Source organism: Asparagus officinalis, chromosome 6 (assembly GCF_001876935.1).
Source record: "Asparagus officinalis chromosome 6, Aspof.V1, whole genome shotgun sequence".
Classification (NCBI taxonomy): Eukaryota; Viridiplantae; Streptophyta; class Magnoliopsida; order Asparagales; family Asparagaceae; genus Asparagus; species Asparagus officinalis.
The window spans coordinates 70,237,147-70,249,643 of NC_033799.1; the positions used below are offsets into that span (position 1 = coordinate 70,237,147).

The following is a 12,497-nucleotide window of genomic DNA, read 5'->3' on the forward strand; positions in this document are numbered from 1 at the left end:
TTGTATATTTTTTGTTTTTTTAGGGAAATGCTTGAAATTTTTAGATTTTAACAGGTTATTTGATATTTTTGATTTTTAGGTGGTCATTTGTAATTTGCAGATTGTCACGGGGCTCTTTGTAGTTTTTGATTTTTTTTAAGGCTATTATGTAATTGTTAGAATTTTTAAGGCAAACATTTGTTTTCAAATTTAGGGATTTAATGTGTAAATTGGGATGATATGAGGGGCATATGTGCAAATAATCTTTTTTTTCTGCTATTGGCCGTGAGAGTATTCTCGTCCTTGCAAAGTTATGGAGGTACTGCCGCTTTTATGCGAGTTAACTATAAAAAATCAAAATATTTGGGGGTTTTATAAAATACCCAGTTTACTGGGGTTCAATTGAGCCTTTAAAACTTCATGGGAATTTACTGCGTATGAGTGGTTAATAGAAATTATTAATTACGTCTTTAAACATGACAACTAACCGAAGCTAAGTCTAATTTTGTTGAGGTCACTTTCATCTAATAAAAGTATGGATTATTTGCATATATACCCCTTAAATCATGAGAATTAGTGAAAGTACTCCTCAAATTTTAGTATTAACAAAATCCCTCAAATTAAATGATCAACTTTGAAAAAAAAATATCTAGAAAATTAATAAATCGTGAACTTGGTTAGTAAAAAGATAACCATTTTGTTGATAACTATTATGTTGCAGTTGCAAATTAGCCTACTGAAGTTGATAACTTATTGATTAGGTTTTTTATTTTTTATTTTTGATGATTTGAGGGGTAGTTTTGCGATTTCTTAACTCGATGGGTAGCTTTCCAAATACCCATGACGTAAGGGGTATATCTGAAAATAACACTAAAATTATCCTGTTCCCAGCTAAGACAACTCCGCGACCAACTGAATTTTCAACTGCTATACTTAATTATGCTGAAAACGATCCCCATCTGAACTTAAAAAAAAAAAAACATGTTAAAAAGGAGAGAACATTCTGAAGACCACTTCAAACAGTACGTGTAGATTTGAATATTCAAAGACTTAACTTAACTTAATAGGCCTCCACTAAAGTTTTCAACCCCGCTTAAACACCGTGTTAATCAAAAGTCAAAACCCCCCCCCTACCACCGATCTGCGCTCTCTGCGGCATCTCAGGCTGCCTCGGCTGCGAATTCTTCGCTTCGGGTGAACTAATTAGAGAGGTGAAAAGTTCTAGCAGCTCCTTGATTGAACCGAAGATAAAGAAGAGGAGGAAAAAGCCCAAGACGAGTGAGTACAGGGGAGTGAGGCGGCGGCCGTGGGGGAAATGGGCGGCGGAGATAAGGGACCCGTTGAAGGCGGTGAGGAAGTGGCTGGGGACGTTCGACACGGCGGAGGAGGCTGCGAGGGCGTACGATAAGGCAGCGATCGAGTTTAGGGGAGCTCGGGCGAAGCTTAACTTTCCGTTCCCGGAACAAGAACAGCATCAAGAGAAGGAGAATGAGAATGAACCTAGTGATGAGCTTAAATTTCCGACGTTGAGTGAAGGCTCATCGGTGGAGAAGGAGACAGGGGAGGAGCGTACTACAGTGGGGTTGTGGGATGGGCTTCCTGACCTTTTCGAGATTGATTTCTAAAGCACATGCAGATTGTTTTTTGTGAGCAATGTGTTCCTTTTTTTTTTTTGGATAGTCTCCAGGAGAAGTTTTTGGTAGAAAGCTTTCTTTTATGTAAATTTAGTGATTCCTTTTTACGGGACATATCTGGATTTTTTTTGGGGAAGCTTTTCTATGTCTATTTTCCATGTAGAGTTTGGTAAGATTTACAAGGTATTTATGTTAGGGATATTATGGAGATTAATCTGCGAAATTAAACACTAAACGAATAACGACAACAATGAAAATATCACAAGCAAGCAAACACCAAGATTTAAAGTTGTTCAGCAAATCGTGCCTACGTCCACGGGGCAATCCAAAGAGAAATATTTCGCTATGAATCAACAGGACAATCCCTCCAAGTTACACCTGAACTTGAGGTTTAAATCACAAGAGAAAGATACAGTGTTACCTCTAGGGCACCAAAACCCTAAAACATGTTTCACAAAAAATCTTCAATACCCACAGAGAAATCAACACCATACCGTCGACAACTTCGTCGTTCTAAAGACAATGGTTTTTGAATCACTACAATCGGACAACCGAGCTATCCGGAATCTGAACTTTTCTGTCTCTCCCCTCTTTTCTTCTCTCGCGTTACTATTCACGGTTTACTATAGCACCAAAAAATTACAGGTTTCTCATGAATTGAATTCCTTTATAAAGGAATTTTATTTTCAGGTCCTTCAAACCTATCCCTATTACAACTAGATCCTCCAAATCCTCTTTTAAATAAAATTTTAATTCATGTGGGCCTTATCTTGGGATGAACCCACAACAATCTCCCCCTCCAGCCGAACAAGAGGGTATGCCAATCTATAACTCCTCAACGGGAATTCATGTCGGCCAATCACCGCACAACTTAGTCTTCTCTCTGGAAACGATCTTCGTTAAAAAAATCTGCTGAATTTTTATCTGTGTGAATCTTCTGTAGCTTTAACTCCTCTTTCTCAATGGCTTCTCTAAGCCAATGATATCTCATATCAATGTATTTCATCCTGGAGTGGAATGTAGAATTCTTGCTCAAATCAAGAGCACTTTGACAATCAATGAAGATTTAATAATTAACCTGCTGCAAGCATAACTCCTGCAGAAATCTTCTCAACTAAATCGTCTCCTTATCAGTTTCTGCAGCTGCAATATATTCCGTCTCTGTTGTAGATAAAATAACACACTTCAGCAACCTGGACTGTCAAGATACTGCTCCCCATGCAAAAGTGAACAACCAACCTTAGGTAAACTTCCTGTGATCGAAATCACTTGCCATATTTGCATCTGCAAAACCATATAATACTACATTCGAACCTCCAAAACTCAAACACAATCTGGAACTGCTTTGCAAATATTTTAAGATCTACCTTACACATTCCCAATGAACGTTTTCTGAATTAGAAACAAACCTGCTCACAACACCAACTGCATGAGTTATATCTGATCGAGTATAAACTATAGCATACATCAAACTCCCTACAGCAGAAGAATAAGGAATATTCTTCATATTACTCTTTTCCTCATCTATAGTCGGGTAAAACTTTATGCTAAACTTCAAATGACCTGCAAGAAGAGTAGTAACTGACTTGGCATCTTTTATGTTGAATCTATGAAGTTGCAGTTCAACATATTTCTCCTGTGATAACCACAACTTCATGGATTTCCTATCACGAGCAATATCCATACAAAGAATCCGCTATGCTGAGCCCAAATCCTTCATGTCAAAAGATTTAAATAACTCCTTCTTCGGTCCACCAATTATCTAACTATTCTGACCAATAATCAACATATCGTCCACATAAAACAAAAGGATAATCAAGCTAGAGTCTGAAATTCTCCTGAAATATACACACGAATCTACAACAACCCTCTGGTAGCCACGACTCAACATAAAAGAATCAAATTTCTTGTACCACTACATGGGTACTTGATCTCACGCGACCACCGATCTGCGCTCTCTGCGGCATCTCAGGCTGCCTCGGCTGCGAATTCTTCGCTTCGGGTGAACTAATTAGAGAGGTGAAAAGTTCTAGCAGCTCCTTGATTGAACCGAAGATAAAGAAGAGGAGGAAAAAGCCCAAGACGAGTGAGTACAGGGGAGTGAGGCGGCGGCCGTGGGGGAAATGGGCGGCGGAGATAAGGGACCCGTTGAAGGCGGTGAGGAAGTGGCTGGGGACGTTCGACACGGCGGAGGAGGCTGCGAGGGCGTACGATAAGGCAGCGATCGAGTTTAGGGGAGCTCGGGCGAAGCTTAACTTTCCGTTCCCGGAACAAGAACAGCATCAAGAGAAGGAGAATGAGAATGAACCTAGTGATGAGCTTAAATTTCCGACGTTGAGTGAAGGCTCATCGGTGGAGAAGGAGACAGGGGAGGAGCGTACTACAGTGGGGTTGTGGGATGGGCTTCCTGACCTTTTCACTTTCCGTTCCCGGAACAAGAACAGCATCAAGAGAAGGAGAATGAGAATGAACCTAGTGATGAGCTTAAATTTCCGACGTTGAGTGAAGGCTCATCGGTGGAGAAGGAGACAGGGGAGGAGCGTACTACAGTGGGGTTGTGGGATGGGCTTCCTGACCTTTTCAAGATTGATTTCTAAAGCATGTAGAGTTTGGTAAGATTTACAAGGTATTTATGTTAGGGATATTATGGAGATTAATCTGCGAAATTAAACACTAAACGAATAACGACAACAATGAAAATATCACAAGCAAGCAAACACCAAGATTTAAAGTTGTTCAGCAAATCGTGCCTACGTCCACGGGGCAATCCAAAGAGAAATATTTCGCTATGAATCAACAGGACAATCCCTCCAAGTTACACCTGAACTTGATATGTGCATGGGGTAATCCAGAGAGAAATATTTCACTATAAATCAACAATACAATCCCTCCAAGTTACACCTGAACTTGAGGCTTAAATCACAAGAAAAATATACAGTGTTACCTCTAGGGCACCAAAACCCTAAATCATGTTTCACAAAAAATCTCTAATACCCACGGAGAAACCAACACCATACCCTCGATAGCGTCGTCGTTCTGAAGTCAATGGTTTTTGAATCACTGCAATCGGACAACCGAGCTATCTGGACTCTGAACTTTTCTCTCTCTCACCTCGTTTCTTCTCTTGGGTTACTATTCATGGTTTAATGTAGCGCCAAAAAACTACAGGTTTCTCATGAATTGAATTCCTTTATAAAGGAATTTTATTTTTCAGGTCCTCCAAACCTATCCCTATTACAACTAGATCCTCCAAATCCTCTTCTAAATAGAATTTTAATTCATGTGGGCCTTATCTTGGGCTGGACCCACAACAATCTTCCCCTCCAGCCTAACAAAGGGGGTATGCCAATTTGTAACTCCTTAACGGGAGTTCTTGCCGGCCAATCACCGACACAATTCGGTCTTCTCTCTGGAAACTGTCTTTGTTAAAAAATCTGCTGGATTTTCATCTGTGTGAATCTTTTGTAGCTTCAGCTCATCTTTCTCAACAGCTTCTCTAAGCCAATGATATCTCACATCAATGTGTTTCGTCCTAGAGTGGAATGTAGAATTTTTACTATGAATCTTCTGTAGCTTTAGCTGCTCTTTCTCAATGTCTTCTCTAAGCCAATGATATCTCATATCAATGTATTCCATCCTGGAGTTGAATGTAGAATTCTTGCTCAAATCAAGAGCACTTTGACAATCAATGAAGATTTAATAATTGTCCTGCTGCAAGCCTAACTCCTACAGGAATCTTCTCAACCAAATCATCTCCTTATCGGCTTCTGCAGCTGCAATATATTTCGTATATGTTGTAGATAAAACAACACACTTTTGTAACCTGGGCTGTCAAGATACTGCTCCCCCTACAAAAGTGAACAACCAACCTGAGGTAAACTTCCTGTAATTGAGATCACATGCTATATCCGCATCTACAAAACCATATAATACTGCATTCAAACCTCCAAAACTCAAACACAATCTAGAACTGCCTTTCAAATATTTTAAGATCCACTTTACACATTCCTAATGAACTTTTCTTGAATTAGAAACAAACCTGCTCACAACGCCAACTGCATAAGTTATATCTGACCGAGTACAAACTATAGCATACATCAAACTCCCTACAGCTGAAGAGTAAGGAATATTCTTCATCTATAGTCGGGCAAAACTTTTTGCTAAACTTCAAATGACACGCAAGAGGAGTACTGACTGACTTGGCATCTTTTATGTTGAATCTATCAAGTTGCAGTTTAACATATTTTTCCTGTCATAACCACAACTTCCTGGATTTCCTGTCACGAGCAATATCCATACCAAGAATCTGCTGTGCTGAGCTCAAATCCTTCATGTCAAAAGATGTAAATAACTCATTCTTCAGCCTACCGATTGTCTTACTATTCTGACCAATAATCAATATATCATCCACATAAAGCAAAAGGATAATAAAGGTAGAATCTAAAATTCTCTTGAAATATACACACAAATCTGCAATAGTCCTCTGGTAGCCACGACTCAACATAAAAGAATCAAATTTCTTGTACCACTGCCTGGACACTTGCTTCAAACCATAGAGGCTCTTCTTCAACCTGCAAATCATGTGTTTTTTCCCTTTACTTCAAAACCCTTCGGCTACTCCATGTAGATCTCCTCCTCCAAATCACCATGAAGGAATGTAGTCTTCACATCAAGCTGCTTAATCTCAAGGTCTAAACTAGCTGCTAACCCTAAGATAACTCTAATGGACGTCATCTTCACAACCGGAGAAAAAATCTCATCAAAATCAATGCCTTTTTTTTCTGACCAAAGCCTTTCACCACTAATCTGGCTTTGTATTTTGAATCTCTAGCCATCCTTCTTTAACTTAAACACCCACTTGTTTTTCAAACCTTTTCTATCCTTCGGCAATCTACCAACTCATAAGTATCGTTCTTCTCAAGAGATTTCATCTCTTCCTTCATAGCCTGGAACAATCTGTCCTTTTCTTTATGAGTATGTGCCTCCTAAAATCTTTCTGGCTCCCCCTCTTATTGTTGGACACTAGGGGGGTGATTACGGTCTTAAGGCTATAATAGTGTAATGAAAATTGAGACAAGCAACAAACCACAAAATGAATAACTATAGCAAATGAGATAGCGTTAGAAATCGTTATCCAAATGACACGCGATGTGTTAACGAGGTTTGGCCCGCTGACCTACGTCCCCGCTCCCCACTCTCAAGGAGAATCCACTGCGCAACCCGATTTGAAAGCCGAAACTTTTTCTACACAACGATCTTCACAAGATCTCACAACTACACAGTTGATTAGCACAAGATCTCACTCCCACACAGTTGATCTCCACAAGATAAAGCTCTCAACAGTAGTAATGGTATAAAAACTCTCTCTTTACAATGTCCATATGGCAAGGAGAAAGATTAGACTGAAGCTGGAAAGTGAAACTAAAAACAGAAAAAATCTGGTTTTGAATGTTTGCTCTCAGGAAAATAGATCTCTGATATTTTCAAAATGTTTGGAACACTTGAAGAAGAAGGGGTATAGGAGGTTTAAATAGGAGAAAACACTGCAGCCAGAACACATACCCATATCCCCTAAATCCCGTAAAAAATCATCATCTGAAACTATACTTAAAAAGACGTTGGAGTAAACGGTGGTCGACCGTGATAATCTCGCGGTCGACCGCAAGCCACTTTCGCAGCTGAGAATTTTCCAGAGACTTTGGCGGTTGACCGTGGGAAAATTCAAGCTGACGGTCGACCGTGGAGGTCGACCGCGAAAGTTTCTGTTTGACTTCGCAGGTAAAAACTCAGGTACGGTCGACCGTGGCGGTCGACCGCAAACTGATATGGTTGATACTGTTTATTGAAAGCAGTTTTTGACTCTTTAAAAATTTATAAAAATATTTAAATGACTTTCAAAAATTTTGTAACTTTGTAAATTGTTTTTGACATTAAAAACAAACTGTTTGGAAAAGAAATTTTATGAAAAAGTCCTCATACTTGTGAAAAATGATATTTTGTTAAAACGCTCAAAAATATGAGTATGAAAACGTGTGTGTGATATCCCAATAGCTTCAAATAAAATCTAAGCTACTTGCCTACATTCTAGCACTAGAGAAAAAAGAAAAACTAGCTAATATCCTCACATAGAATTATAATTCTTTGAGTCATGATATAGCTTGAGTTGATGAAGCTTCTCATTGTATTTATTGTTCTTGAATAAACAATGCTTCATCACTATGCCTCCTCCTCCTTTGGATATCATCGTTGTAGCTCATATTCCATCCAATCCTCCATGTATGGTACTAACAAGCTTGATGTATATATTAACTACAATATCACTCAATAAGTGATTAGTACCGATAATGGTGGTTGTAAAACATCATCAAAACATAAGGGCAAACACTTATGTCAGCAAAAAATGCTTCGAAAGAGGATATCTTGTGGATGGTCGATGCTCTCTAGCTGATCTCCTAAGTTATGGCTCTGTAAACTCCTGTTGCTGGTGATGCTCCTACTGCTGAAGAGCCTCCTGCTCGTGATCTTGATCACTGTCTCCCTGCTCTAGTATCTGACAGTCATCATCAACATCATCATCATGCACCTGCACTATATCTGTAGGATGCAACTGCACTGGAGATGAAACGAGTGTCATATCTGGAATCTCACTAGCAACACCCTCTGACTGCTCTGTTCTCCCGAGATCTGCAATAGTCTGATCCTCCTGAAAAATCACATCTGCTTGTCTGATAATTTGTTTCTTTTCTAGATCCCATAGTTTGTAACCAAACTCATCTTCTCCATAACCAAGGAAAATGCAAGGAACTGCTCTATCATCAAGCTTATGTTTCTTCTCATTCAGAATGTGTGCAAACGCCTTGCAACCAACCACCTCTAGATGAGAATTGGAAATATCTCTTCCGGGCCAAACTCTCTCTGGAATATCAAAATCCAAAGAAACTAAATGAGACCTATTGATTATGTAGCATGCAGTGTGAACAGCTTCAACCCAGAAGCTCTTAGGTAACTTCGTCATCTTCAACATGCATCTGACTTTCTCCATAATGATCCTGTTATACCTCTCTGCAACTCCATTATGCTGCGGTGTGTTAGGCTCTATCCTTTGATGTTGAATACCATGCTTGGAGCAATAATCTCTAAACTCAATGGAAGTGTACTCTCCTCTATTATCGGTGCGCAAATACTTCAACTTCTTTCCTGTCTGCTTCTCCACCATGGCATAAAACTACTGGAAGACTAAAAACACCTAGTTCTTTACCTCAATAAGAAAACCCACATCCTCCATGATGCATCATCAATAAATATGAAAAAATACTTATTGCTACACAAGGACTCTACCTTAATAGGACCACAAACATCAGAATAAATCAAATCTTGGATATTGTCTTTTCTTTTAGAAGGCATACTAAAAGAAACTCTATGTTGTTTTCCAAACAAACAATAATCACAAGGGTGAGTGATGAACATTTGACAAAGGAAATTAGAGACTTCTTTGCCAATATATGCAACCCCTTCTCGCTCATGTGCTCGAGCCTCCTATGTCATAAACTGAGAGTGTCACCGTCTTGAGCTACGCTCAAAGAATCATATGAAGTCTTTGCTTGAGTCTTATATAAATCACAACATATACTTTCTCTAGCCATCACAAGAGAGCCTTTGGTGATTTTATAGTTTCCTCCACCAAATTGAATTTCATATCACATTCGATCAAAAGTAAGACCCGAAATCAAGTTGAGCCGCAAATTGAGAACATGCCACACATTCTTTAAAATAAATATGCATTTAGTATATGTCTGCAAGTGTATATCACCAAGTCCCACAATCTTCAAGTAGATGGTATTGCCCATCTTCATATTGTCAAAATTATCTGCTTTATATGACATGAAAAGGTCTTGATTAGAGGTAGCATGACATGTAGGTCATGTATCCACTATCCACTCGGAATTCTGACTTATAACATGCATACAGTCTTCTTCCTTACAAATGAGAATAACATTGGTCTCAGACAAACGAGCTGTAGTGTCACTGTCAACTTTCTTCTTCTCATCTTTCTTTTCATCTTTGTTCCTAGCTTGCTCTTTCTTTAATGCCCAATAATGCTTCTTGATATGACCTGGCTTTCTATAATAAAAACAACCTCTCCCTTTAGACTTTGATCTGCCCTTGAATGTGTCACGACCTCTAGACTGGTCCATGTATATGCTTCTGCCCCTATTCTCCATGACAAGTGCATGTGAGTTATCTGTGCTGGTAGACTTCCTCTGAGTCTCCTTATTGAATAAACTACCAGTAACCATACTCATTAATAAGACATCATTTGAAGTTGTGTTGCTAACTTTCACAACCAGTGTCTCCCAACTGTCTGGCAAAGAACCCAGTAGCAATAAAGCTTGTAGCTCATCATCGATAGTCATCTTTATGGTAGCTAACTGATTTATCAAACTCTTGAACTCATCAAGTGCCCTGCTATCTTGCTTCCTTCTTTGAATTTCAAGTTCACCAACCGCCTCATAATAAATGCCTTGTTTCCTACGGTCTTTTGCTCGAGAGATCCTCAAGCTTCTTCCAAAGAGACTTCGCATTAGTCTCACCCGATACATGATGAAACACACTAACGTTGATACACATCCGAATATAACTGATCACCTTCCTGTATCATTTTTCTCATTCTTTATTAGTCATCTTTTCTGGCTTGGCTTCATCTCGCTTAATAGAATAATGTAAATCTTTACAATACAGAATATCTTTCATCTTGGACTTCCATACTTGCCAATTGGAACCATCTAATTTTATTATTGTGCCAAAACTCTCAATCTTTTCCATCCCAAAGCACACCTCGAACCTAGACTTTGATACCACTTGTTAGGAATTTTATGGATATTAATCTACGAAATTAAACACTAAACGAATAACGACACCAATGAAAAATACCACAAGCAAGCAAACACCAAGATTTAACGTGATTCAGCAAATTGTGCCTATGTCCACGAGGCAATCCAGAGAGAAATATTTTACTATGAATTAAGAGTACAATCCCTCCAACGGTTCGGGGAGTCAACGAGTCATCCAAACAAGAGCGGACTCGGATGAATCACGATCGAATCAAGATCAGTTTCGGACTCGAACTCAGAAGTGGATTTACTGCCTAATCAGGAATCAGATCTACTGCCAAATCAAATCAACAAATCAGAGTCCGAATCAACCACGAACCGGACAAAACAACAAAACTCAACACCTAAGGGGGGGGCTCGGCCAAAACCGAGCCACCCATGGGTGGCTCGGCCCAGTGCCGGCCACCCATAGGTGGCCGACCCAGATCTGTGCGCGGGCACAGTTCAGAGAGCCTATAAATAGGCTCCCCTTTGTTCATTTGAAAAGGTTGGAACTTTGAGAGCCGAAACTCTGCCGAATTGAAGATCGACCTTGGAGTTTTGAAGACTTGAGGACTTGAAGATTCAGATCTGATTCTCGGCGAGCATCTACAAAAGGCAGGAGTTCGAGAGAGGTAAAGATCAGATCTGAGATCTACACGAGATCACACTCCGGATCAAAGCTTAGCCTTTGATCCCGAGATTTGGGCGATTGTTTCCTTGGTGAACCAATCCCCCCTTCCTTTGCGAAATAATACCCGTCGAATCATGTAGATCTGACCGGATCTAGATCGCGCAGTGGTCTACGGATTAACCCCGGCGTTGGCAAAGAACCCACACAAGCAAGAGACCGCAAAACAGGATCTTGCGATTTGTTCTAAAGGAAAGTTGTAAAAGGAAAGTTGTAATTTTTTCTTTTTCTTTGATTTCGTTGTAACCGGATCTACAAAAGACCGGATCTTTTGTAACCGAAAAACAGTTATTCAAGACAACAATGAATTCAATGAAGGCAATTTTCACCGCGAACACATGGGTACCCAAAGGTACTAAGTTTACTAACCACCAATGACCCAAGATTTGGGTACCTAAAGTTACTACACCTTCCTCTCTTGTAGGGGACATCACGGCAACGACGTAAAGAGATATGGTACCTTGATAGTGATTGCTCTCATCATATGACGGGTAACAAAGAATTATTTGCAACCCTATCAAGGATTGAAGGAGGTAGTGTCTCCTTCGGTGGTGGTGAGAAAGGTAAAATCATTGGTATAGGTTCTATTGGTAAGAAACCTTCACCCGTTATAGAAGATGTTTATTTGGTTAATGGATTAAATCATAATCTTCTTAGCATTAGCCAATTGAGTGATAAAGGTTTTGATATTTCCTTTAAACCGGACAAATACATTATTAGTATGAATGAAAAAATTGTTTTTGTTGCTAATCGCAAATCTAATGTGTATATTTTTGTTAGTGAATCAAGATGTGAAGTGCCTTGCGGCAATTGATGAAAACCCTTGGATTTAGCATAAGAGGCTTGGACATGCAAACATGGAATTGATATCAAAATTGTCTAAGAGAAATCTTGTAAAAGGGTTACCTAACTTGCACTTTATCAAATATACCATATGTGAAGATTGTGCCAAAGGTAAACAAACAAAATCTTCTTTCAAATCCATCAATGAGGTATCGAGTTCTAAACCTTTGTAATTACTTCATCTTGATTTATTTGGTCCTATGCGTGTTACCTCTCTTGGAGGCAAACACTATGTATTTGTGATTATTGATGATTTTTCTCGGTTTACATGGACTATATTTCTTGCAAATAAAAATGATTGTTTTGAAGAATTTTCTAATCATGTCAAAAGAATTGAAAATGAAAAAGATTTGAAAGTTGTTAAAATAAGAAGTGATCATGGAGGTGAATTTCAAAATGATTTTTTTCTATGAATTTTGTACTCATCATGGTATAACTCACATGTTTTCCGCTCCTAGAACACCACAACAAAATAATGTT

General features: G+C 39.1%; 2 protein-coding genes across 2 annotated transcripts; both read left to right on the forward strand.

Annotated features, from left to right (window-relative positions):
- On the forward strand, nucleotides 798-1,663 carry LOC109846288 (ethylene-responsive transcription factor ERF109-like). Its single transcript, XM_020415513.1, has 2 exons — nucleotides 798-801; nucleotides 1,096-1,663. The coding sequence occupies exons 1-2, from the start codon at nucleotides 798-800 to the stop codon at nucleotides 1,602-1,604; spliced, it is 513 nt and encodes a 170-aa protein (XP_020271102.1). The 3' UTR covers nucleotides 1,605-1,663.
- Nucleotides 3,533-4,115, forward strand: LOC109846289 (ethylene-responsive transcription factor ERF109-like). Its single transcript, XM_020415514.1, has 2 exons — nucleotides 3,533-3,536; nucleotides 3,586-4,115. Exons 1-2 carry the CDS (start codon nucleotides 3,533-3,535, stop codon nucleotides 4,113-4,115), a joined length of 534 nt encoding a protein of 177 aa, XP_020271103.1.